General features: G+C 41.9%; 1 protein-coding gene across 1 annotated transcript in view; it reads left to right on the top strand.

The window, feature by feature from the left end:
- Positions 1-15,331: 15,331 nt before the first annotated feature.
- TWSG1 (twisted gastrulation BMP signaling modulator 1) overlaps positions 15,332-27,734 on the top strand; it is a 42,814-nt gene continuing 30,411 nt past the window's right edge. Inside the window, exons 1-3 of the mRNA XM_073676707.1 lie at positions 15,332-15,490; positions 21,233-21,390; positions 26,612-26,711. Of these exons, the coding sequence (XP_073532808.1) occupies positions 21,268-21,390; positions 26,612-26,711 (223 nt within the window). The 5' untranslated portion in view covers positions 15,332-15,490; positions 21,233-21,267. The remainder of the gene's footprint in view (positions 15,491-21,232; positions 21,391-26,611; positions 26,712-27,734) is intronic.

The following is a 27,734-nucleotide window of genomic DNA, read 5'->3' as shown; positions in this document are numbered from 1 at the left end:
AAGAAAATGGCCCATGACAAGGCTCCAACCTGCAAATCTGATCTGGCAATAGCAATCAGAGAAAGTTGGAGCCAGATTGATGAAGAGTACTGTTTGTCACTCATTAAGTCCATGCCTCAGAGACTGCAAGTTGTTATTAAAGGCAGAGGTGGTGCAACAAAATACTAGTGATGTATTGGAGTGTTCTTTTGTGTGTTTGCTTTTCATGATTCCATAATTTTTTCCTCAGAATTGAGTGATTCCATAATTTTTTCCCTCTGCTTAGTCTGAAAAAAATTACCCTTACTGAGTACCACATTTTTAATCTTGATTTCTTTTAGTGTTTCTTAAAGCCCTAAAGTTGCCATTTGAAATGACTTTAGTTTTGTGCCATGTCTGTGATCTGCTTTTTTTCAACAACATTAAACAACTGAATGAACATCCTCCGAGCCCGGTGATTCCATAATTTTTGCCAGGGGTTGTAGTTTTCCAAGAAAATATTCTTCACTACATATATAAATATATATATGGTACATAGATATAAATATGTTAGTGAGATATATATTCAGTGCTTTGCTTGTGTTGCTTACTGTACATGTCATTTATTATTAAATTAAAGAATTTTTGAAAAAAAATGGCGAGGAGTCCTCCTACATTTTAATAACCAGCAGAGGGAAAGCAGACAGTGGTGGGCTGATGTTTGTAGCCTGGGAACGGGGTAATATCCTTGGAGGTTCCCAGGCTATTAATTTCAGCTCTCAGCTGTATACTTAGCATTTACTGGTTATTAAAATGGGGGACCCACAAAAAAATTTACGTGGGGTCCCCTTATTTTAACAACCAGCAAAGGCTAGGCAGACAGCTGGGAGCTGATATTAACCCCTTTACCCCCAAAGGTGGTCTGAATGTTAATGGCCAGGACAATTTTTACAATTCTGACCACTCACTTTATGAGATAATAACTGTGGAACGCTTCAACGGATCCCTGATTCTGAGATTATTTTTTCGTGACATATTGTACTTCATGATAGTGGTAAAATTTCTTCAATATGACTTGCGTTTATTTGTGAGAAAATTGGAAATTTGGCGAAAATTTAGCAAATTTTGCAATTTTCAAAATTTGTATTTTCATGCCCTTAAATAAGAGAGATATGTCACACAAAATACTTAATAAATAACATTTCCCACTTGTCTACTTTACATAAGCACAATTTTTTGTTAGGAAGTTATAAGGGTTAAAAGTTGACGAGCGATTTCTCATTTTTCCAACAAAATTTACAAAACCATTTTTTTTAGGGACCACATCACATTTGAAGTCATTCTAAAAACTGCACCCCTTAAGGCGCTCAAAACCACATTCAAGAAGTTTATTAACCCTTCAGGTGCTTCAAATGAATTTTTGGAATGTGGAAGAAAACAATGAACATTTAACTTTTTTTCACAAAAATGTTACTTTAGACCCAAATTTTTTTTATTTTTGCAAGGGTAACAGGAAAAATTAGACCCCAAAATTTGTTGTGCAATTTCTTCTAAGCACGCCGATACCCCATATGTTGGAGAAAACCACTGTTTGGGCGCACGGCAGGGCTCGGTAGGGAAGGAGCGCCATTTGACTTTTTGAATGTAAAATTTGCTTGAATAATTAGCGGACGCCATGTCACGTTTGGGGAGCCACTGATGTGCCTAAACAGTGGAAACCCCCCACAAGTGACACCATTTTGGAAACTAGATCCCTCAGGGAACTTATCTAGATGTGTGGTGAGCACCTTGAACCCCCAGGTGCTTCACAGCAGTTTATAGCATTCAGCCGTAAAAATAAAATGTTCACATTTTTCCCACAAAAATGTTTTTCAGCCCCCAATTTTGCATTTTCATAAAGGTAACAGGAGAAATTGCACCATGCAATTTGTTCAATTTCTCCTGAGTAAGCCGATACCCCATATATGGGGGGAAAACCACTGTTTGGGCGCACGGCAGGGTCAGAAGGGAAGGAGCACTGTGTGACTTTTTAAACGCAAAATTGGCTAGAATCGAGAGCGGACGCCTTGTCGCATTTGGGGAGCCCCTGTTGTGCCTAAATAGTGGAAAATCCCCCACAAGTGACCCCATTTTGGAAACTAGACCCCTCCAGGATTTTATCAAGGGGTATAGTGAATATTTTGAACCCAGAGGTACGACACAGAATTTGATAAAATTTGGACGTCATATTGAATAAGTTGTCATTAGTCTTGAGCACAAGTGCTCACTACTTGAGTTTGCATCGGGTACTCAGGTATGCAACATGTATCACAGGTGCTCGAGTGGAATGCTCGAGTCCCCGACCCCCATGTTTCACCGTTGTTAGACACCCAAAAAAAACATGAAGGGATTGCCTTAACCCTAGCACAACCCTAACCCTTGCAAAACCCTAATCCTAACCCTAGCACATGCCTATCCCTAGCACAACGCTAACCCTAGCACAACCCTATTTTTATTTACATTCGTCTTTTTGATCGTGTTTTATTCCATTTTTTGTTTGGAGTTATGATGATAAAGCATAGTTTTTTGCTTTTTTTTTTACTGTGTTCACTAAAGGGGTTAACTTGTGGGACAATTTTATAGGTCAGGTCGTTACGGACCCGGCGATACCAAATATGTGTACTTTTATTGTTGTTTTTTTTCATAATAATATTTATTTATGGGTACGGCATATTTGTATTTTTTGGATTATTTTTTGATTTTTTTTTTATATTTTTACAATTTTTTTTTTCACTTTCTGACACTTTTTTGAACTTTTACACTTTGTCCCACTATGGGACTTTCATTTTTTGCAGGCTGATCGCTTGTACAGCATAGAGATGCAGCAGCATTCCCTATGCTATGCAGGCTGTCAGCCCTGGAGACACAAGTTAGGTAGATCGTTCACTGAGCACGATCTACCTAACTTCCTGATGTCTGATGACCCGGATGTCGTCATGATGACATCGGGTCACCATGGCAACGATCGGGACCCTGTGCTCACAGCACAGGGTCGCTGATACAAGGTAAGAAGGGCACTCTTACCTCTGCTTGCCCCGGAAATACTGCAATCGACTTCAATGGCAGCATTTCAGGGGTTAATGTGCTGGGAGCGGTGCGGCACCGCTCCTAGCACATAGTACCGGGTGTCAGCTGTTTGAATCAGCTGACACCTGGAGGCGATCGCCAGGGCGCAATAATCTGTACCTGGTCCATAAGGCCGAGGGCGCAGGTACATATTATTACGCCCAACGTCAGAAAGGGGTTAATAGCCTATGAAGGGGCCATGAATATTGGCCCCCTCCCAGACTACAAACATCAGTTCTCAGCCGCCCCAGAATGGGCGTAGCGGTAAGGCTTTTCGTTAAATTTAGATTTGTTAAAGGAGTCTGTGTGTTTATTTCAAATAAATTATTTTATTCTGTGTGTTGGTGTTTTATTTAACTATTTGACTATGGGGTTAGTAATGGGGGCGTCTTATAGACGCCTCTCTATTACTAACCCCTGGGCTTGATGTCAGCTGGCAATACAAAGCTGACATCAACCCCAACCCTATTACCCCACTATCCACCGCACCAGGGCAAGTGGGAATAGCGGAGGCTAAGCATCAGAATTGGTGCATCTTATGGATGCACCATTTCTGGGGCGCCTGAGTCTGGGAGGGGGCCAATATTTGGGCACACAGGGACTCTCCAAATGCAACATGTTATCCGCTAACAAATTGTCTGCTCAAATTGTTAGCGGACACCATGTTGCGTTTGGAGAGCCCCTGTGTGCCCAAACATTGGAGCTCCCCCACAAGTGACACCATTTTGGAAACTAGACCCCCCAAGGCACCTATCTAGATGCTTAGTGAGCAATTGGAACCCCCAGGTGCTTCACAAATTGATTCATAAAAATGAAAAAGTGTTTTTTTTTTCACTTTTTCATTTTTACGAATCAATTTGTGAAGTACCTGGGGGTTCCAAGTGCTCACTATGCATCTAGATAGGTGCCTTGGGGGGTCTAGTTTCCAAAATGGGATCACTTGTGGGGGAGCTCCAATGTTTAGGCACGCAGGGGCTCTCCAAACGCAACATGGCGTCCGCTAACAATTTGAGCCGATTTTCCATTCAATTTGTTAACGGACACCATGTCGCGTTTGGAGAGCCCCTGATGTGCCTAAACAGTGGAGCTCCCCCACAAGTGACCCCATTTTGGAAACTATACCCCTCAAGGATTTTATTAAGGTGTATAGTGAACATTTTGAACCCAGAGGTACGACACAGAATTTGATAACATTAGGTCATCATATTGAATAAGTGAATAAGTTGTCATTAGTCTTGAGCGCAAGTGCTCGCTACTTGAGTTTGCATCGGGTACTCAGGTATGCACCATGTACAGGGTGTGCTCGAGTGACATGCTCGAGTCCCTGCCCCGCATGTTTCACGGTTATTAGACACCCAAAAAAAAACATGCGGGGATCGCTCGTGCATGGCAGTCAATCCCCGCAAAGTTTTTTTGGCCGCGAAGCATATGGGGCGGAGACTCGAACATGTCACTCAAATACTCATGATACTCAATGCATACCAGAGCACCCGATGCAAACTCAAGTAGCGAGCACTTGCGCTCAACACTAGTCGCCATATCGTCATCTTTTTTTCTTACTTTTGAAAAAAATCCCAACCCCATCACAACCCTAACCCCAAACCCAGCCCTAACCCTAGCCCAACCCTAACCCGAGAGTTTATTTTTTACGCCGTTTCTCGTGCGGTATAAGTGATTAGACGACTTTATTCTTTGGGTCGGTGTGATTACAGCAATACCAGAATCATATGGGGTTTTTATGACTGAAAGCTGTCACACACTAAAAGACGCATTTTTTGTAAAATCTAGTTTTTGCATCGCCATATTTCGAGAGCTATAATTTTTCCAGATTTTGGACAGTCATGTGACGGCTCGTTTTTTGCGGGATGAGTTGACGTTGTTATTGGTGCCATTTTCAGGCACATGACATTTTTTGATCGCTTTCTATTCCGATTTTTGGAAGGCAGAATAAACGAAAACCAACAATTCAGGAATTGTTTTTTTTGTTTTTTTTTTACTCTGTTCCGCGTGTGGTAAAATTGATAAGGCAGCTTTATTCTTCGGGTCAGTACGTTTACAGCGGTACCACATTTATATCGTATTTCTATGTTTTGCACTTTAAGGCTATGTGCCCACGTTGCATTTATGAAGCAGAAAATTTCTGCTGCATAAATGCAAGTCCTCTCCCGGAAAAACGCATGCGGAATTCCGCACGCGTTTATCGCGCATTTTTCGCGCGTTTATCACGCGTTTTCCACATGCGGAGTTGCCTTGCGTTTTTTATGCATTGGACAAAGGCAATTCCGCTTGCGGAAACGCAAAATTAAATGACATGCTGCGGATTTTTGAACGCGGCATAAACGCTGCGGAAAAATCCGCAGCATGTGCATAGAACTTGCGGAATCCCATTGGGGAACATGGGGTGCGGATATACATGCGTTTTTCAAGCGTTTACGCTGCGGAAATTCCGCAGCATATACGCTTGAAAAATGCTACGTGGGCACACAGCCTTACATAATAAAAGCAATTTTATAGAAAAAAAATATTTTTTAGCATAGCTTTATTCTGAGAGCTATAACTTTTTTATTTTTCGGCTGATGGAGCTGTATGGCAGCTTGTTTTTTGCGGGACGAGATGACGTTTTCAGCGGTACCATTTTTATTTATATTTGTCTTTTTGATCGCGTGTTATTCCTTTTTTTGTTTGGCGGTATGGTGATAAAGCATTGTTTTTTGCTTCGTTTTTTTTTTTTTTTTACCGTGTTCACTGAAGGGGTTAACTAGTGGGACAGTTTTATAGGTCAGGTTGTTCCGGACGCGGTGATACCAAATATGTGTACTTTTATTGTTTGTTTCTTGTTTTTTTTATAATAATATTTATTTATGGGTACATTATATTTTTATTTTTGGTGGATTCTTTTTTTTTATTTATATTTTTGCAATTTTTTTTTATTTTTTTTTTCACTTTCTGATAGTTTTTATACTTTATTACTTTGTCCCACTATAGGACTTTCACTTTTTTCTCTCAGATCGCCTGCATGGCACAGGAATGCAGCACCATCCCTGTGCCATGCAGGCTGTCAGCGCTGGACAGGGAGAAGATTGTTTGGAGATGCACTGCGCATGTCCAAAAAATCTTCCTGCTGTCTGGTGACCCGGATGTTGTCATGATGACATCGGGTCGTCATGGCAACATCCTGGAAGCCACGGCAGACAGCGCTGGAAGCCGGAAGAGGAGGTGAGTATCTGCGATCACCTCCCCTTGCCACTGCAATGCTGTGATCGACTTCGATCGCAGCATCGCGGGGGTTAATGTGCTGGGAGCGGTGCGTGACCGCTCCCTGCACATAGTACCGGGTGTCAGCTGTGACAATCAGCTGACACCCGGCGGCGATCGCGCCCGCACAGCCTGTGTGCGCGCGCGATCGCCATGACGTACTAATACGGGTCTGGCTCTTAAGTCCCAGGGCACAGACGCGTATTAGTACGTCAAATGTTGTTAAGGGGTTAATATCGGCCCCCAGCTGTCTGCCTAGCTTTTGCTAGTTGTTAAAATAGGGGGACCCCACGTCAATTTTTTTTGGGGTCCCTCATTTTAATAACCAGTAAAGGCTAAGTATACAGCTGAGAGCTAATATTAATAGCCTGGGAACCCCCATGGGTATTACCCCTACCCAGGCTATAAACAACTGCCCCCAGCTGTCCGCTTTCCTCTGCTAGTTAATACAATTACGGGGGAACCCACGCCATTTTTTTCAGAAATGTGTAAATTTAATGCCAAAATACGTGTACAGTAAACTACACAGTCACTGCACTAAATACAGTTGTGCTCAAAAGTTTACAGGTCACAGGTGAGGATGTTACCTTTAGTAGCCATTCAAACCCAATTGTGTCAAATCACCAAGGTATGTGAACTTTTGATCAGGGTCATTTGGATGTTTTTGGTTGTCATTAAGATTTAAAAACAGAAAACACAGTAGTTTGACAATAAGTGGCTTCACCCAACCAATAACCATGAGTGGAGAAAAAGTTTTTTGTTATCATTCGTATTCTCTGAAACAAGGCAAAGAAAGGAAAAATTCTGCCGGGGTATGTAAACTTTTGAGCTCAACTGTATATATGTTACTGACATCTTTCTAACTATTCTATGTATATATCTATTTTCTCTATTCTATAATGTCGAGTCCCGCTGTGATTTTACTGTACGCGGTTGATGAATTGTCGGGTTTTCAAGGAGACTGGTGTGTCCTGTCCTCACACGATAGCACGGTGTGCAGTGAGACATATAGCTAAACCCCCTGTCTTCTTTAAGAAAAAAAGAGGCTGTGAACTTGTAACCTTCTTTTATTGATTGTAGATTTGACAGGAAAGGGTGAAACTATAGGATGTAATAACAAGGTATTCAGAACATATACTGTACAATACATAGATACTGGTAATCTGCAATACAGTGTAACATGAGGTAATACAAACTGATGACACCTATTTAATACATCAACATACTTCTAATGTGCATTGTACCTCTTACACTGCATACTAACACATAGATAGTAACTTACCAACTATGCTTAGGTCAGGCTGTTTGAGGAGCATAAGACAGCAGATGAGTGGTCTGATACCTCTTCAAGAGAATGCAGGAAATGGCTACTGGTATTTCTGCAGTGTCATAATATCAAGTCCACAATGCATTGCAATATTCCCAGAATGCCTCAGAAACTTCCAAAATACATTGCAAACTGAAACTAAAACATTTACATTAAATGGTCAGCAGATGGTGCTGTTACCAAACAAACAAAGTTCAATACATAAGAATGTGTAATGAACATAAACATGTATTTCAATAGCCTGGCATTATTGTCAGGACAGGACACTCCCCGTTTGACGTCAACCGACGTCACTATTGAGTTTATCAGACGAGAACAAGAGGACGAGTTCCCCTACTGGCCTGAGGAACAATTTTGCCTCGCCTTGTTTCCCTGTTTTAACTTCAACTTTACGTAGAACTCCGTCTTTACTCGGGAACGTTTGGGTAATGAGACCTAACGGCCATTCGTTTCATCGAGACTGACAGTCCTTCATTAGTACTACATCGCCGGGCTGGAGGTTAGGCTTGCTGGTTTGCCACTTTCTCCTCGGTTGCAGAGTAGGAAGGTACTGTTTCCTCCACTTGTCCCAAAAGGCGTTGGAGAGATTCTGTACTTGTCTCCATTGACTCTTGTAACGGTCTTTAACATTAAATTCTCCGGGTGGAGAGCAATTAGGTTCGGCCTTTTGGGTAAGCAACATGGCTGGGGTGAGAACAGTTGGGTCATCAGGATCATTGGACATCGGAGTTAATGGTCTGGCATTTATGATGGCCGACACTTCTGCCATGAAGGTAAAAAAATGGTCCTTCATCTCTGGTTTATTACGGAAGCTGTGCCTGAGGGAGATAAATAGTTTATAAACTTGTTCTCTGTTGTTAGGCATGCGTTGTCTTGAAGGCTTGATGGGTAGGGGTGCAATCCAGCACTTATTTTCGTCCTGCTCCATTCCTTGCTCCATCATCTCTAGGAACAGTCTATCTTCAAACGACATTGCTGTACGATTGTCTTCTTTTGTTTTGCGGAAGACTGTACACCCAAGGTGATCTTGGTCGCCATCCCAAATACAATCATTATAGGCACGACTTGCTAGGATACTAGGTGCTGAAGTGCATTGCGGTAATTCTTTTATGAAGAAGTGATTTTCACATGGTTGAAGGAGAGATGGACGTCCATTCTCAAGCGTATGGGTAAGCATGCTGTTGACCGTTGTTGGTTTGTGTGCACCTCCTAAACAGACTTCTCCTACGATGACTCATCCTAGGTCAAGTCTCTGGGCATATGGAGCGTTGTGAGGGCCATTGATCTGCTGTCTAACCTTGTGAATTTGTAGGATATCTCTCCCAAGGAGTAAGACTATCTGAGCCTCTGAATCAAGGTTGGGGATCAGGCGTTCTATACGCTTCAGATGAGGATGATGCGATGCTACTTGAGGCACAGGTATTTCAGACCTGTTGTCGGGAATATGATTACATTCCAGTATGGTTGACAAGGGCAGACACATTTTGCCATCTAAAGACTCGACTATATAACCTGTTGCTCTTCTACCAGCTGTCTCTACAATACCGGCACAAGTCTTCAGAGAGTAGGGGGCACTGGGTCCTCTGACGTTAAAGCTATCAAAGAAGGCAGACTTTGCTAACGACTTGTTACTCTGATCGTCTAAAATCGCGTATACTTTGACGGCTTTGTCTTTTCTGTTTGCTGGGTAAACTCTCACTAAGGAAATTTTAGAGCAGGACTTGCCTCCTATAAGGTTTCCGCAAACTTCTGTACACTTAGAAGTAATTGCTGGAGCATCGCTATTCGTTTCCTTTAGCTCCCCGCTATGCTCTTGGACTTGGGGCAGAGTCCCCGTTGGTGGTCCAGGGTGTAGAGCTGTGTTATGTCCAGCACTGTCACATTCGACACACTTTGCACTAACCTCACAGTCCCTGGCGAAGTGGGATGTTGAAGAACAGCATTTGTAGCAGATGTGGTTCTCCTTCAGGAAGGCCTTCCGTTCTTCCAATGGCTTTTCTCTGAAAGCTCTGCACTTAAGTAAGGAATGTGGCTTCTTGTGTAGGGGACACTGTCTGCTTGGGTCCTTGGATTTATCTTCTCCTTGACGGGAACTGAACTCTTTGTGAACAGAACCTGTGGAGGAAACGTTAGTTTTGTGGACCTCTATAGTTGCTCTATGAGGTTTACTTACAGAGGTACCGGCACATGACAGTGTGAAATCAAAGCTAGGATCATTCCTAATTCTTGCTTGTTCAGAGACAAAATCTACAAACACATCGAATGGAGGAAATGGTACATTGTTAATTTGTTTATACCTAGAACCATGCATAAGCCACTTGTCTTGCAAGTTGTCTGGGAGCTTTTGAACTATGGGGTTCACACCTCTAGCAGTGTCAAGAAATGTCAACCCCATAAGGTCCCCTTGTGTTTTTGCTACATACAACTCCATTAGCAAATCAGTTAACTCTCTAAGCTTTGAATAGTCCTTGCTAGCTATTTTAGGAAAGTCTTCTACTCTCTTAAACAAGGCACTTTCTATAACCTCTACGGAGCCGTAGCATTCATCAAGTCTATTCCAAATTCTTTTGAGTCCGACATCTGGACAATTTACATCAATGTCTCTGATTCTCTTTGCGTGCTCGGCAGACTCACTTCCTAGCCATTTTACCAGGAGATCCATTTCTTCGCTACTTGATAGACCTATGTCTCTGATGGCGTTTTGGAAGGAGGCTCGCCACGCTCTGTAATTTTCAGCGCAATCACTGAACTTTACAAGTCCCTTAGTGACCAACTCATATCGAGCAAGGAACTTGGCAAAGTCTATTGTAGATCGGTTGGCGTTGATACCAGTTGATGGTGTGTTGTCAGAGTGCATGTGTGCTGTGCGGTCATACCTGTTAGACGTCTCTGGTTTAGTCCAACTGGTGTAGTACCTTTCTGAGGCAAAGGGAGTCTCTCTAAGTTGGGGCCGATTCTGGATCCTCTGCTCTGGAGAAAGATTATTGTATTCAGTTTTACCCCTATATGTACTCTCTTGTCCATGGCAGGGCAACTGATAGCTGGCTTTCTGGCGGTCCGGATAATCGGGCTGGCTTGTCTTGTTGACAAAATGTACTCCCTCCGGCTTTAGGTCTGGGTGGCCCTCTGCTTTGGAATGTTGCTGGACGTACTCTGAAGTGCGCTGCAATGAATCGTGAGGGTCTTGCTGTGGACCTAATACACTGTTGCGTCCGCTGTGTTCGCTACCAAAAGATATGGCATCCTCTAATGCTTCAGCTTCTGCTATGGCTGCTGCTGTTTCTTTCTCGATAGCAAGCCTCTCTAACGTTGCTTCTAAGCGTGCCTTTTCTATTGCTCTTTGTGCATCCAGGGATGCTCTTTCTGCATCCAGGGATGCTCGCTGTAGTTTCAGTTGAATCTCTTCCTCAGCAAAGGCGGCTCGTGCTTTCGCTGCTTCTGCTTTTGCGCGGGCGATGGCGGCGGCATTGCTGACGGATGATGCCTTTGAGGAACCAACTCGTTATCTCATCTTGGTAGGGGATGCTCTTCCTTCAGACATGATGTGACCGTTAGTAGACAGCTGCGATATCCGTTGCGGGCTCCACGTGGATAATGGCGGGCTTCATATAGTCAGATCATCTGAGCTTATTCTTAGCAGTTGTTTCACTGTCCTGTCCTCACACGATAGCACGGTGTGCAGTGAGACATATAGCTAAACCCCCTGTCTTCTTTAAGAAAAAGAGAGGCTGTGAACTTGTAACCTTCTTTTATTGATTGTAGATTTGACAGGAAAGGGTGAAACTATAGGATGTAATAACAAGGTATTCAGAACATATACTGTACAATACATAGATACAGGTAATCTGCAATACAGTGTAACATGAGGTAATACAAACTGATGACACCTATTTAATACATCAACATACTTCTAATGTGCATTGTACCTCTTACACTGCATACTAACACATAGATAGTAACTTACCAACTATGCTTAGGACAGGCTGTTTGAGGAGCATAAGACAGCAGATGAATGGTCTGATACCTCTTCAAGAGAATGCAGGAAATGGCTGCTGGTTAGTGTTGAGCATTCCGATACTGAAATATCGGGTATCGACCGATATTCGCGGTATCGGAGTTCCGATACTGAGTTCCGATACTTTTAGAATATCGAATACCGGAATCGGAAGTTCCCATAATGCCTGCGCTCTGCAGTGTCTCTGAAGGATGACAAGCTGGATGGCAGCGCTCAGCTTACTGTACTTGTCATTTAGTGTTAAAGGATTTATTAAAAAAAATAATAGTGTTTTCATGCACCGTCTCTTTAAAAAAGCCGGCTGGCAATTCAGCAGCGGCATACACCGGTACCTGACAATTTACAACAGAAAGAATAGAGCATCACACATAGATTAGATAGATAGAAACATGTCAGTCACATATATAATAAGTACACTGATAGTGTTGATTACTGTACTTGTCATTTAGTGTTAAAATAAAGGATTTATTAAAAAAAAAATTGGCGTGGGGTTCCCCGTAATTTTAGTCTCTAGCGGAGGTTAAGCAGACGGCTGGGGCAGATGTTTGAAGCCTGGGAAGGGGGTAATACCCATGGAGCTTCCCAAGCTACTAATATCATCCCCCAGCTGAAAACCTAGCCTTTACTAGCTTGGCCAGCTTGGCATTATCAGCTGGCCCTAAGTCCAAAATTCATGGGGTCACGCCAATATTAGACATGACCACCATGAATTTCTAGTAAAGTATTTAAAAAAACACAACACCCAGAATAAAGTCCTTTAATTGAAATAAACACACAATTTTTTAATGTTCTAAATTAAACCATACTTACCATCACACCCATTCCAGCTGAAGCCAACGATCTCCTGCAATAAAAGTAAAATAATAAAGCAACCTCATCCTTACCTTTCCATGGTTCCCACTACAGCTTCAGCTCTGCTACATTGACATGACAGGCTGTATCGCAGCCGAAAGCTGCCATGCAGCTTGCCATGCCGCAGAGACTGAGAAGCGCAGGCATGCTTGCGCTCTGCAGTGTCTATGAAGGATGGCATGCTGGATGGCAACGCTCAGCTGTGATCCAGCCTGTCATCTCAATGCCATCCCAGCGTGGGAGAATTCTCCTGCTCAAGCGCTGAGCGCAGGAGAATTTTCCCACGCTGTCAGTGACGTGCATGAGATGAGCTGAGTTCATTGGACATGAGCTCACCTCATGCACTTCACTTACAGCGTGGGAAAATTCTCCTGCGCTCAGCGCTTCAGCAGGAGAATTCTCTCACACTCACTGCAAGCGCAGGAGAATTTTCCCACGTTGTTAGTGACGTGCATGACGTGAGCTGAGTTCATTGGACATGACTTCTGCTCATCTTTATGCCGTCACAGCCAGACACTGAGGAGCGCAAGCATGCCTGCGCTTCTCAGTCTCTGCGGCATGGCAAGCTGGATGGCAGCTTTCGGCTGCGGTCCAGCCTGTCATGTGAATGTAGCAGAACTGGAGCCGTCGTGGGAACCATGGAAAGGTAAGGATGAGGTTGCTTTATTATTTTACTTTTATTGCAGGAGATCGTTGGCTTCAGCTGGAATGGGCGTGATGGTAAGTATGGTTTAATTTAGAACAATAAAGAATTGTGTCTTTATTTCAATTAAAGGACTTTATTCTGGGTGTTTGTGTTTTTTTTTTTTAACTTTGACTATGGGGTTAGTAATGGGGGTGTCTTATAGACGCCTCTCCATTACTAACCTGGGCTTGATGTCAGCTGGCATTATAAGCTGACATCAACCCCAACTCTATTACCCCACTGCCACCGCTACAGGGCAGTGGGAAGAGTGAGGCTAAGTGCCAGAATTGGCACATCCTATGGATGCACGATTTCTGAGGTGGCTGACGGCTGGTGTTTCTAGCCTGGGAGGGGGCCAATATTCATGGCACCCTTCCTGGGCTATTAATATCAGCCCCCAGCTGTCTGCCTAGCCTTTGCTAGCTATTAAAATAGGGGGACCCCAAAAAATGACTAGCATTTTAATAGCTAGTAAAGGCTAGGTATTCAGCTGGGGGCTGATATTGGTAGCCTGGGAAGCTCCGTGGGTATTACCCCCTTCCCAGGCGTCAAACATCTGCCCCAGCCGTCTGCTTAACCTCCGCTAGAGCCTAAAATTACAGGGAACCCCACGCCAATTTTTTTTTTAATAAATCCTTTATTTTAACACTAAATGACAAGTACAGTAATCAACACTATCACTGTACTTCTTATATATGTGACTGACATGTTTCTATCTATCTAATCTATGTGTGATGCTCTATTCTTTCTGTTATAAATTGTCGGGTACAGATGCTGAATTGCCGGCCGGCTTTTTTAAAGAGACGGTGCATGAAAACACTGTTATTTTTTTTAATAAATCCTTTACACTAAATGACAAGTACAGTAAGCAACACTGTCACTGTACTTCATATATATGTGACTGACATGTTTCTATCTATCTAATCTATGTGTGATGCTCTATTCTTTCTGTTGTAAATTGTCGGGTACCGGTGTATGCCGCTGCTGAATTGCCGGCTTTTCATGTAATACATTCTACATTATTCTTAGTTGTTTTCCTTCATGTAGAATTAACCTGCAAGGAAAGAAAGGGTTCATTTTTATTCCGATATTTGTGTCCCATTGACTTGCATTGGTTTCCGGTATCGGAATTGGCGATATCCGATATTTTTTCGGTATCGGTCCGATCCAATTCGATCCGATATTTCCCGATATCGGAAGGTATCGCTCAACACTACTGCTGTTATTTCTGCAGTGTCATAATATCAAGTCCACAATGCATTGCAATATTCCCAGAATGCCTCAGAAACTCCCAAAATACATTGCAAACTGAAACTAAAACGTTTACATTAAATGGTCAGCAGATTGTGCTGTTACCAAACAAACAAAGTTCAATACATAAGAATGTGTAATGAACATAAACATGTATTTCAATAGCCTGGCATTATTGTCAGGACAGGACAGGGTGCTTAAAGAAAAGTTTCACGCACCCATTGACTTGCACTGGCGAGTCTCATCCGAGATACGCGGCAATACACAGCATGCTGCGATTTTTTTCTCAGTCCGATTTCAGCTGAGAAAAAAATCGCAGATGAGCTGTAACCTATTGAATAACATTGGTCAAAGTGCAATCCGATTTTTTTATCGGATTACACTCCTCCGTTTTTCATGTGAATGAGTATGAGCCCTAATAAGCCAAGTAGATGAGATTTTACCATCTTAACGCTGCATAGATTTTCCACACAGAAATTGACAAACATTATTCTGTAGATTTGCTGAATGCATTTCACCCACTGCCACGTGAAGGGATAAAATCTGATGCAAATCTGCAACAAAACTGCATCTTATCATCTAATATATGTGTATTTTGCAGCTGATTTCCTACAGATTCCCTTGATCACACAAAAAGATAAAGCATTGGCCATCTATTCCTCTAGTGTGAATGGATCCATTCTAGAAAAAAAAAGCATTGTTAATAGAAAAAAAAGCACAGTAGACCCTTGTAATGCAAGATAAAAAGCCACTCTTTAGGTTCTCAGGGCTTTCTGTGTGCAGTGATGGTATCTAACAGAAGAATACCAATCATTTGTCTATGGGGATGGAAAATAGGAGGGAGGTGCTCTGGAAACTCACTGCAACTTTTTTTTGTGAGCATATTGGGGGCTGGGATATCCCTGCTCCTCCTTCTTCTCTTCCACACGCCATCAGAGTCTAGGAGGTTAGAGAAAGCTGGATAGTTTGATCCTTGTTAAAGGAGAAGTATAGTGAGACAAACCCCAAGGTGAAGTCGGGATCCCATCCCATACAATTACTGGTAAGAACCTGGGAGGAGGTGGGCTTGGTTGTCATGGAACATGAGAAATTGTCTTTTTTTTTCTCATTGGGGTGAAATTCAAAACTGCAAAGAAACCAAGAGTAATGACTAATTCTTCTTCACATTTGTGTCATCCAGGGTTGGATTTTATAGGTAGAGGAGGCCGGAGAGAGATATATGTGCAAAGCACCTATGGCAAATGACTGCAAGGAATGTTCTGCTGTAATTACTTACACTGGGCTGTGTTGTTGTTAACCCATGTAATTCCTCTTCTATTCATTGCATTAGTAGTTATTGGAATTCTGCATGGCTTTGTGTTCCGATTACATCTGGATGGCTGCATTATAGATTATTACTACTGTGCAGTCCCTTTTCAGCCAGAGTCGTTAAAAAATGTTCCTATATTAAACAAGGCTTAAACGTGGTCAGGAAGGGTTTGTTAATACTGATATATATTATGTATCACCTTGCTTCATTAAATGTCTACATTCCCTTTCATAAAACAAATTAAATCAGGAATGCAAGAGAATTTTGTTGGATGTTTGTTCATTTTTAGTGGCTAACTGATTGTAAGGGCAGATTGCATGATCTGACCTCTGGAACAAGTTTATTTGGGTTTTCTTAGGGTATGTTCACACAGGGTGTTTTTGCAGTGTTTTTTTTTTTTTTCACATGAAAAAAGTACATACATTGAGTGCATTGTTTTTGTTTGTTTTTTTTTTATTGGATATTTATTTGAATAGGTGAAAAATGCTGTAAAAAAAAAAAAAAAAAAAAAAAACGCTGCAAAACTTGACATCCTGCAGATGTCCAAAAAAACGCAGCGAGGCTCCAAACATGCAGAAAAAAACAAAACGACATATGCGCAAGATTTCAGAAATCTCATTGATTTTGCTGGTACTGTGAAACAACGAGTATTTTAAACCATATGTGCTACGTAACATACCCTAAGGAAATATAATTGCAAATTAGAAAAAAAAAAGGCTAGATTGTAAGCAATTTGATGCAATTATTTTAATTAAAGACACAGGTGGTAAAATGTTAGAAATAAAGGATTAAGTATTATGCGGTTAGTTGAATTATGCTCTTGTTATTATAGACCGTGTTGGGCTGGAGAGCCAAGGGCCCACCAGTAGCACCGACTCTGGGGGCCCACTCTTCAGCTACATGCAAATACTACATTACCCTCATTCACAAAGCTATCTAATATTAATAATAGACTTCAGAGTTTGTTAATGAATGAAGAGATGCTGCCTTTGTCTGTACATAGTATATAAAGTGTATGAAATCCAGTCTGTAAATGTATGGAGAGAAGAATGCATAGTATAATCTATGGGTCTGATGGATAAAGTGTTAGTGGTGAGGATCTTTATAGTGCCAGGCATATGATGTCCTGATGTGGGCAACAAATTTTTTTATGAAGTGTCTCTGTCACTAAATGACAAGTGCTAGAGCCGCTCTCCTAATACATGAGGATCCTGTTACACATGGACTGCCTACAGCTTTATATGCCCAACACTTTGTGTACTTCACATTGTAGCAAAATATTCTATGCATATAAACTGAATACATACAAAATGGATTGATATGGCGATTATTACATAATAATATTTAAAGGGCAGTGAAAGACATATGTATGTAAATGTTAAAGGTTCTCCTAACTGTAGATATTTGAAATAAAAGGAGATCCCTAAACACTGCATCTGAATGGCTGCTAACAGGGAGTAATAGACAGCATTTATTACATCACTATAGCTACATTTACATGTATTTTTCAATTAACTATATGTATGATGCCATTTTGTAACGCAAGTTTGACAGTTTCATTATGCTTGAAGTATAGTGATGATTAATGTATAATGATAAATAAGTGTATGTCATAGCTGATTTTTTTCCCCCTATGTTGATACAATAATTGTCACTAGTAATAAATTGTGTTGTGACATACAAACAAACCTTCAGGCCACTTTCACTCTAGAATGCTTTTTGTATTAACTGGGAGTTAGACTGTTCACACGCCGCCTTTTTTTTATGCATTTTTTTCATGTAAATAAGCTGCATTTTACAGTTTCAACAAAAGCTATGAAATCTCATCAAATCTCATGCGCATATTTTTTTTTCCTGACTACATTCGAGAAGTGCAGCGTTCTTGTAATCTGCAGCATTTCAATTTTTTTTCTGCATTTTGGCAGTGTTTTTTTTTTCACCCATAGAAAGCAATGTGAGGAGGCCAATACACAGCAGTTTTTCTATAGTGTGTGATTTTTTTATTTTTTTTTCCACTTCTAAAGTCTATGGGAAAAATCTGCACAGAAAGCTCCGCTTACCCTCAAGAGAAGTTGACATGCTGTAAATTTAAACCCGCTCCGCAGGTCAGTTTACGCTGAGTAAAATATAAGCACAGCGGGCAGGAGATTTCTATCAATTCCATCCACTTTGCTGGAACTGTAAGATGCTGCGTTTTTTAAGCAGCGAAAATACAGTGTCAAAAACCCATTGTGGGCTCACTACATTCCCACAATGAGCTTTTGGTGAGTTTTTTATGTTGCAGATTTTCTACACCTATTATGGAAATTAGGTCACATAGATTAGCAGCTGTCCGGGCATGCTGGGAGTTATAGTTCTGCAACAGCTAAAGTACGACAGGTTGCTTAACCTGGCAGTAGAATTTTTAGGCTTTAAATAAGAGGATACTTTCCTGAAAAGAGAGGCCTAAAACTTCACAAGATAATTAGGTTTCCATCAGTCAGCAAGTGGAATGTTTTCTGGTTATCTTATCTTGGTATGGGGTAAACCCGTACTAATGAAAAGATTTAACATTCTTCTTGTGCCAACCCTGCAACCAACAGCGGGAACAGAATCTGATCTTATTATCCGATAATGAAACCTAAGTCAAAGATAACTCTGCTTGTTGTGCTGCGGAGCTCCAGCTCTGTGTTTAGCTCACTGGGCTGGAAAGACTGGGATATTGCTCAACGGCAGAAATGCAGCTCCGTTATGTCATTCTCTAAACGATCCCCAAGACACAAACCATTAAGTATAAAGTGTTCTGTAAAATGCACAAAATTTGAGGTCACTTGCACTATACCAATTCGTCCTGTGATCCCCTAGAGCAGAATACTAGAGGTATATGGAGGAATGTTTCTATATAAACATGGAAAAAGGATGACTGAATTTGCCATAATTCTGCAGTTTATCGTCATGATATAAGAATATACTCAGGAAAAGGGAATAGATCCAGCAGTTGCGATGCCCATAAAGGTTTTTATTATCAGAGCATTTTAAAATGATTCATCTGCTTCACACTTGCGCATTTCAGACCGTGCGCATTAATAAGACAACACATGGATTTTTTCAGTGTGGCATTTAGGCTGTGTTCAGACGGGCATATGTCATGGTCCATATACAGACTGCAATGCCTGGACTGTCCACTGGTCTCCAAACCTGAACTTACAGCCTCCGAGACAAATATGAGGCTGTATGATCAGGTCAGGAGACTTGCAGTCAGTCTGAGCATTGCAGTCTGTATAAAGACTAAGAAATATGTCTGCCTGAACCCGGCCTCAAAAGCGTACCTCCCAAATTTTGAAGAAGAGAAAGAGGGACAGGTCTTGCGGCGCTTGTAGCCATACCAGTCCTGGTATGCATGGGCACCCCTCTTCCCCAGTCCTGGTATGCATGGGCACCCCTCTTCCCCAGTCCTGGTGTGCATGGCCCCCCCATCACTGCACACATGAAAAAAATAAACACTTCTACTCACCTTTCTTCCTCCCCTCTGCTCCAGCGCTGCGTCCTGTCTGTCAGTTGCCGATCTCATCATCTGAGCAGCGCATATCATCACTTCCATGTACCCTCAGATGCCGAGGTGAGCTGCGGGAATATTCACTTCTCTCCATGCCAGGACTATATGTGTGGAGAAGAGTGAATAGTCATTCTCAAGAGCGCACACAGCAGTGGCCGCGCTCCTGCTGCGGCACAGCGATCCTCAGTGCCCACTACTAAAGAGAGTGAATATTCATTCTCTTTAGCAGTGGACACACGTGGTAGCTGCAGCTGCCGACTACTGCGTGTACCTGCTGCTCCACTGCTGCAACCCGCCCCACTACCCTCCACAGCCAGGAGAACAGCTGAGCCGTGACGGGACACAGGACTGCGCCCTCAAAGAGGGACAGTCCCGCGGAAACCGGGACGGTTGGGAGCTATGCCTTAGGCCACGGACCTACCATCAGTATTTGGTCAGTATTTTTTCTCAGGAGTGGGAGTCAAGACCAGGTGAGGAACAATCAGAGAAAAAGGTATAATAGAAACAAGTCACCAATTCTGCATTTATCACCCACTCCTGGTTTTGGCTCCCATTCCTGAGAAAAAATACTGACCAAATACTGATAGTGGGGCCGTAGCCTTACATTCAGTCCGTTATTAAAATAGAAAACAAATAAATGCTGGGCCCAATGCTCTGACTCCAATGCTGCACTGGTCTTTACCCTTGTAGATCGCATGAGTCACTGAGTTTATTGATTGGCTGCAGCACTGTTGAAGTGATGTCACCACTGCAGCCAAACAAGGGACCAGGGCAGTGGTGGAAACAGAGTTAAGGACCCAGACAGGGTAAGTAATGTTTGATTTGTTTTAATTTTTACAACTGACTGAAAATATGGTCGTAAGTTTTCTCAATGGGGATAACCATTTAATTTTACGATCACCTGATATGCAGTTTGCAGTCTAATCTGAGTGTCAGATTTTTCTCATACAGGAGTGCCTCTCCCTGGTGCTGCTGTCTTTACTTGGATGTATCATTACAGCTCCAGAACTGCACTTATTTTCTCCACATGTGCTTTATTCCTTGTCTATTTTGTTTCCTCTGCTCTCCATAAAACTTTAAATACTTTCCCCTGTTTCCACTGCAGATCTGTATGCAACTGCTGCTATCTCTCTAAGGACGCAATCAGACAGCCGTATAAATTGGACCGAGATCGGAACGCAGTGCACGGACTGGCCGGCGGCTCTCCCGACCTTGGCGTGACAGCTTCATGTATTTTTATGCAGCTGTCACACTCAGGTCGGGAGAGCCTGTGCACTGCGTTCCGATCTCGGGCTGGTTTATATGGCTGTCTGACTGCGTCCTCACTGAGAGAAGGGACGGGAAGCCGAGACCCATCAGGACCAGGAACCTTGATAGAATTTGCAACATTTTTCAGATCACTGAATTAGGTAAAGGAGTAACAAACACAATGGTAGAGAAATGTTATTGAACTTTTCAAGTTTTCTTAGTGCATAATTTTAATATAGGCATCACTGTGAAAGAAAAGTCTTAGGCCACGGCCCCACTATCAGTATTCGGTCAGTATTTTTTCTCAGGAGTGGGAGCCCAAACCAGGAGTGGGTGATAAATGCAGAATTGGTGACTTGTTTCTATTATACTTTTTCTCTGATTATTCCTCACCTGGTTTTGGCTCCCACTCCTGAGAAAAAATACTGATCGAATACTGATGAAATACTGATAGTGGGGCCATGGCCTTAATGTGGCACTCACCGCTCCTGAAAGCAGTCCCTAATGCTAAAGTGCTCTCTGCCCTCTGCAGTAAATGCTTATAACCCCTTCCCCTTTCATCATAAGTGATGACTAGGGGCTGTTACTAGAGAATGGCTAGTTCCAGATAAATGTCTTTCTGTATTCCTAACCATACATTTTGGCCTATAATTTGCAAATAGAATAACACCATCTTTTCTGTATATTTTCAGATTTCCGTGGTAATTTTGAGTATCGTCTATAAAGAATGAAGCTGTCCACCTTTCCCATTCCAGCAATAGCTGTCATTTTAGGCCTTATGTGGATTATGCCCATTCACTGCTGCAATAAAGCTCTGTGCGCAAGTGATGTCAGCAAATGCTTAATACAGGTACCTTCAATCTATAGCCTCATACTAGGCTTCTCTCAGTCCATCGGAGAAAGTGATGTTGAGAATTCTCCCTATATGTATAAGTCAACTTTAATCGCTCTGCTATGACATGTTAACAAATAATGCATTGCAATGATAGCAGTGAGATCTAATATCTGTCAATCAACTCGGGTTGTCTTCTGCTGGTCCCTTAGACCTTGAGCTCACTGGATCCGCTGGTGCCTTGGTGGACCAGTGCTATTACGATTTATCTAACAACTCAACCTTCCCGGCTTTCTACCAATACTATTCATATTTTTTAATATAGATTCATAAAGATTTATTCCTTTCTCATCTGTTCTTGGCTGATATGGTACAGTAGTTAGTGTCCAAGCTCCAGCGAGCTATATGCTCAGCTGAGATACACCATTTCCATAACTCCTATGAACTCCTTTGGAAACTATGTAGCTTGCCAGGCTGCTTCATTTTCATAGCTCCAATTAATTTCTCTAGGTGTTGTGGAAAGTGTGTAATACAGTCTTGCTCATGGACCAGATTTTATCAAGATGACACCTACTAGCTTACAATTACGTAAGTACCATTAAAGAGGATCAGTCACTTACCAATAATATGTAAATTGTTTTCCTAAATCTGGTGCAACTTTTTTTTTTTTTTTTTTTTTCCTGAACTCTCTATTCTTGAGATTCTTCCCTGTCTGCAAATGTAGTCTGGTTAGCCAAGTGGGCAAGTCCTCCACTCTGGGCGTCTATATGAGGACTACACGCCATTGTTAAACAAGACTAGATTTACTAACCGGGAAGAGAGGGCCACATATCAATACTCACAAGAATTGTGAGGTGCGGAAAATTAAAAAAAAAAAAACATAATTAATTTACTTATTTTATAACATTTATGGCAAGTGAAATATCCTCTTTTTTTAATTTTTTAAATAAAAAAATAACCTGTTTGAGTAAAGTTGCACTAGGAAGGGGGGTACTGCTCAATGAGGTTTGCTAATAATGTTCTTTTTAAAGACACTTAATTGGAAGATAAAACATAGTCTAAGTGCCTAATACTAGAAAAAAAAACTCATATAAGGAAGCACAAGATTAATGGAGCAAGTACCTTATACTAGAAACCACACACAAACAGGGCAGGAAAATATTCCTGTAAGGATGGAATGTACGACGTAGACATTAAGCACTGACTAATAGTCATAGGTACGTTCTCCTGCTGCAGGGAAAGTGAGGCGCGTGCTGCCACCATTCCAGCTGTCTGGACTACAGATCTGTACAGACTGGTGCCTGCACGAGGCCTGGGAATGGAAAGACGCCCAATGTTTAGCTCTCTATGCCTGTAAGAGCAGACCCTGTTACCATATCTAAAACTGATCTCCGCTGCATTGTAATTTTGCAGTTGTAGATAACAACATTTCTTCTCAACTAGATTGTGAGCTGTTGTGACTTGTTGCGTTTCACTCCTGGTCTGCAGATGGCCTTGCTCTATTCTTTGTCAGGCATTATTCCTCATTCTGCTTACCTCAGTAAGACAACCCATACTGTAAACAACAACCATCCTAGCAATGAGCATATTCCCTTAGATCCACCTTTGCAGCCCCCCAATATTAGCGGGGAGACTGTTAAATAACAGCAATTCACTCCTTTATTGGAATTCTTACACATTGAGTATTGGAGTTTTTTTACATCAGCATTTGTAAGACAAAATCAGGAGTGGAACAATCAGAGGAAAAGTATAATAGAAACACATCACCACTTCTGTATTTATCACCCACTCCTGGTTTTGGCTTACAAATACTGAGGAAAAATACTGACCAAATACTGAACCTGATATATCTGGATAAATGTATAAGTAGAGGGTTGCTTGACCCCAATGACTCCTATTGATCAAGGGGCTTTTAGGACCTCAATCCTGCTTGTATTTTTTATCTTCCATTGACAATAATACAATGTTAATGTGACTGAGGTGTGATATCTGCATCGCTGTCCCCTCTATTGAGGACTGGAATGAAGGGACCACCAGCAACTGCTGAAGGGAAACGTGCCCCTTCATTTTCAAAATAGTAGGGGTCCCAGTGGAAGCTTTCATGCCAATTAGAAAGTGGTGGCATATTTTAGCAATATGCTGTTACTTCCTACAGTGGGAAATTCCTGTAATGCCCTCACTTAATTAGTTGCATTTAATGCTTCTATCACCCTACCTGTCATATAAGCAAAGGAAAGAGAGAATCCAACTACCATTTAAAAATCATCAGGCTTTATTCACACACGTGGGAACCATTGCAATTGAAAGACATTCAGAACAAAAATTCCTTACCAGCACGTCTGACTCCATTAAATCTCAACTCCATAGTATATCCAAGGACCATACACTTTTTTTCCTTATTTATTTTTTCAGCATCGTTCACGCAGAATGTAATGATGCTCAGCAGTACTCACAGATTGCCACAAGTTTACTTCAACTTCCTGAAGTATTGACGTCAGTTTTCAGGCGTAAAACACTGTGAAAAAATTGCAACATTTTTCACAATGTGAAGTTGTGCAAAAATGTAGCAACTTTTGCCATTGTCATGCCAGATTTGGCAAGCTCCGTCAAAATGGGTGGGGTTGGCAAGGGGGGACGAGGCGTAACTTTGTCCACCCATCAAATTAATTAACACTGATGGTGTTTCTTATGCCAGAAATGCTACTATAGTTCCTGACTGACTGCAGTAGCATTTCTGGTGAGGCGCGCACACCACAGTGAAGATGCACCAAATTCATTAAATGGTGTGCGCCTTTCAATGAATTTGGCACATCGTGCTCCAGCGAGACCTTCATTAAGACTGGTGTACACAACGTCAGTCTTAATAATTGGGCCCTATAGTTTGACTCCTGTTTGTGGCTGGCTGGATTCGACCAGCCTCAGTTTCCCAGCACTTCTCCCATGCTACAGAATCAAAGGTCTGCTAGCCGCTCAGTTTGGACCAGTGGCGTGGTCAATCCGCTGGTCCGAACTGTCAGTCTTCAAGAGCGCTCCACCAAACATGAAGAGGAGAAAGAAGAGATCATCAGAACAACCCTTTAGCGAAGTCAAAAACTGCATTTGGGGGCAATAGGATCTAATGGCCTTTGGCAGAGTTGACAATTATTTAGTATCCTTGATTTTTTAAAAAATATTTATTCCCTCCTTGTAATAAATGCGTATATATAGTTATGTAGGGCAGCACGGTGGCTCAGTGGTTAGCACTGCAGCCTTGCAGTGCTGTGGTCCTGTGTTCACATCCCACCAATGACAACATCTGCAAGGAGTTTTTATGTTCTCCCCGTGTATACGTGGGTTTCCTCCGGGTTCTCCGGTTTCCTCCCACACTCCAAAGACATACTGATAGGGAATCTAGATTGTGAGCCCCAATGGGGACAGTGCCCATAATGTCTGTAAATTGTCTGAATTGTAAAGCGCTGCGGAATATGTTGGCGCTATATAAATAAAAAGATTATTATTATTATTAAATATAACGTGTATTCTTCAGAACTATACAGAGGGAGCAATTATCAGTGTCATGGATGTCTTCATACTGTAGAAATAACGAACATTGTAAGGTTAAATCGGTAAACGACCGCCGATCAGCTACATGTTTGCGGATCAGTGAGAGACAGAAATACAGATGCAAACAACACAGTGAAGATAAATCTAATCCCAATGGACCCATGTTATTGCATATAGGACTAATGAAGAGAACGGGCCATCATCTTGTAACAGTAAAGGAAAGGGGGGATTGTTCCTCTGTGAAGCAGAGAAACAAAAAGATGGCCACACAAGTTCAAAATTGTAAAGAAGTAAGAAAATTCCTTTATTAACACATGTAGTAAACACAAATTACAAAGATAAATGCGGACGACAGAGTGGACACAGAGTGCTGGATCCACATGAATAAAACAATGTTAAAAACTGTGACACAGCGCCCGAAAGGTCAGCCTATATAGCAAGTGGAAATATAAGGGGGACAGCAACAGGGTCACATGTATTAATAAATATATACCACCCATCAAGAATACCTATTCCAAATTGTACCCCCAAAACAATGATATCCCATCACAATCAAAATACCCAGAAACAAAAGGGTTAAAACCCTTATACAGATGGAAGTAATACAAACAATTGGTCATAAATAAGCTAAAATAGCTATGTACCTGGGTAAGGCCACCAGACAGGCTCTGCTACCGTCACCCCATGTTTGCGGATCAGCGGTTTGTTTGTGCAGGCAGACTGCATTAGCTATACGGACAGAACAATCCGCAATTGATTGTTCTGTGATCTCGTGTGAGTGTGTGAAGGGGGGTGGTGGGGGGCACGTGTCCAGTTTATGTTCAATAAAGATAGATTTATAATGCATGATGTTTGTGAAAGAGCATTTCTAAGAACTGTCGTTTCACGGTAATCTGGAAGTTGGATGAAATGATTTTAAGCTGACTTAAAAATCCTCATTCTCTGCAACACATCATCCTGTGTAAACAGAAACTGTGCTGTTGAGCATAATGGAAGTCTTTGCAGATAGAACGGTCTGTTACAAATCGTTCAGCACATATAGGGAATGCGGTCTGCCTGTATAAACAGGCTATTAAACTACCGCCAGTTGTTTAACGCTGCAAGTCATGTGGTGTAAACGCACCTTTAACAATAATATCACCCAATGAACGAGTGTTTTGCTTATTCGTCGGGTGATTGGCAGCCTGTTTATTGGGAACTGAGTTTTCTTGAGAACACTCCCAATAAGTTTGGCTTAAGTCCTAAAATAAAGAAATGTCAGCTTTTATCTTTTTGTACCATTGTGCTCCATACTTACATAGTAAATGCTCATCATATGCCAGGTAAATCTGGGAACTTTACTGTTTCTTGGAATACAATTAAGAAGTTGCGGTGTAAACAGAAGCTTAATGACTTCCTTTTGTGTGACCCCTGCAGACGTTTGTTCTGCTCTAGACCAGAAGTCTCCGCATTATAAATCGTGGTTGTTGCATTTCTCCTGCTGGGAGCAATAATGAGCACTAGGACAATTTCACTGAGTTTTGTCTGTCTTGATTTTATCACATTTTACAAGCAGAGCTACTGACTTTCACATGCAAAATACACTGGAAAGCCCAGTCCCAGAAATTCCAGATGTTAATGGTTTTAGTGTGACTTTTTTATTTTCTTTTTTTGATCTTAATTTTTTTTTCACTCTTTTTGTCCATTACTTTACCAGGAGCTTTGCCAATGCCGACCTACCGATGGGAACTGTTCCTGTTGTAAGGAATGTATGCTGTGTCTGGGTACACTCTGGGACGAGTGCTGTGACTGTGTTGGTAAGTCTGTGCTGAAAAGTTATATTCTCTAATGACTATTTTGGCTGCAGGAGCTCTGTCTGACTACAAGTCTCTAATCATATACAGATTTTACGAGATTTCATGATTTGCATAATATTTTTTTTTCCCTTTTAGGACCACAATTAGATTAGGTCTACACGGTGACGTTACATCCACACACTGTGGATTTGCTATAAGTGTACCAGAATAAGAATACTATACACTTTTTAGAGTAACTTCTACTACACATGCAGATTTCAGTAAGGTTGGCAAAGTATCTCATGTAAGGGGGCTTCAGACTAAAACAAGGATCAGAAGTGTTGATTTTGACACTCAAACCCTTTGTTCTCACTGAGATCAGCCAGCACCTGTCAGGCAAGGTGAGGTGAAAGACTAAGTACACAACAACGAGAAGAGGGGGAGGAAGTCCAAACACTAGGGAAAGGGGCATTTGAGACCCCTGGGCATACCTGACAATACCCTGGCTCCCCTAACGTCCCTTAATAGGTTCCGCACCTATCACCGAGCAGGAAACCTAATCCCTGACTGCCCCTAGTGATAGGCCCTAGATAGGGAGGGGACTGGGTGAGCACTAGTCAACCTCCACTGCAACTAACAAGGGAAACACTTAGCTTGAGAAGACACCAGAGAGATCACGCCAACTATCCTCCAAGAAGCCACTAGCAGACTACTAGTACTTCAAGCCTGGACAGAGGAAAAAAGAGCTATCACCGGCGACTCTCTGGAGAGTCTGAAGGTATTTAAACATCGAGCAAGGGTGTGTCAATTAGCAGCAGAAGGTGGAGGTCACTGCTAGGTCCTAGAAGGAGAAGGATATCACTTCACTACAGAGATGAAAAGATAAAGAAGGTGCCTGCAGAGCAAAGCGCAATGACCTTCTACAATTGGATCCAGAACAACTGTCTGTCACACCTGACGCATCCGTGACAGCACCATAGGAGACTGCCTGGCAGTGGCTTATTTCTCTCTCTTCCCATTCATAATAAATGCACGCTTAAGCAA

This window comes from Phyllobates terribilis, unplaced genomic scaffold, assembly GCF_046119375.1.
Source record: "Phyllobates terribilis strain yellow unplaced genomic scaffold, ASM4611937v1 Scaffold_4__5_contigs__length_816908805, whole genome shotgun sequence".
Classification (NCBI taxonomy): domain Eukaryota; kingdom Metazoa; phylum Chordata; class Amphibia; order Anura; family Dendrobatidae; genus Phyllobates; species Phyllobates terribilis.
This window is presented reverse-complemented; position numbering and strand designations above follow the sequence as displayed.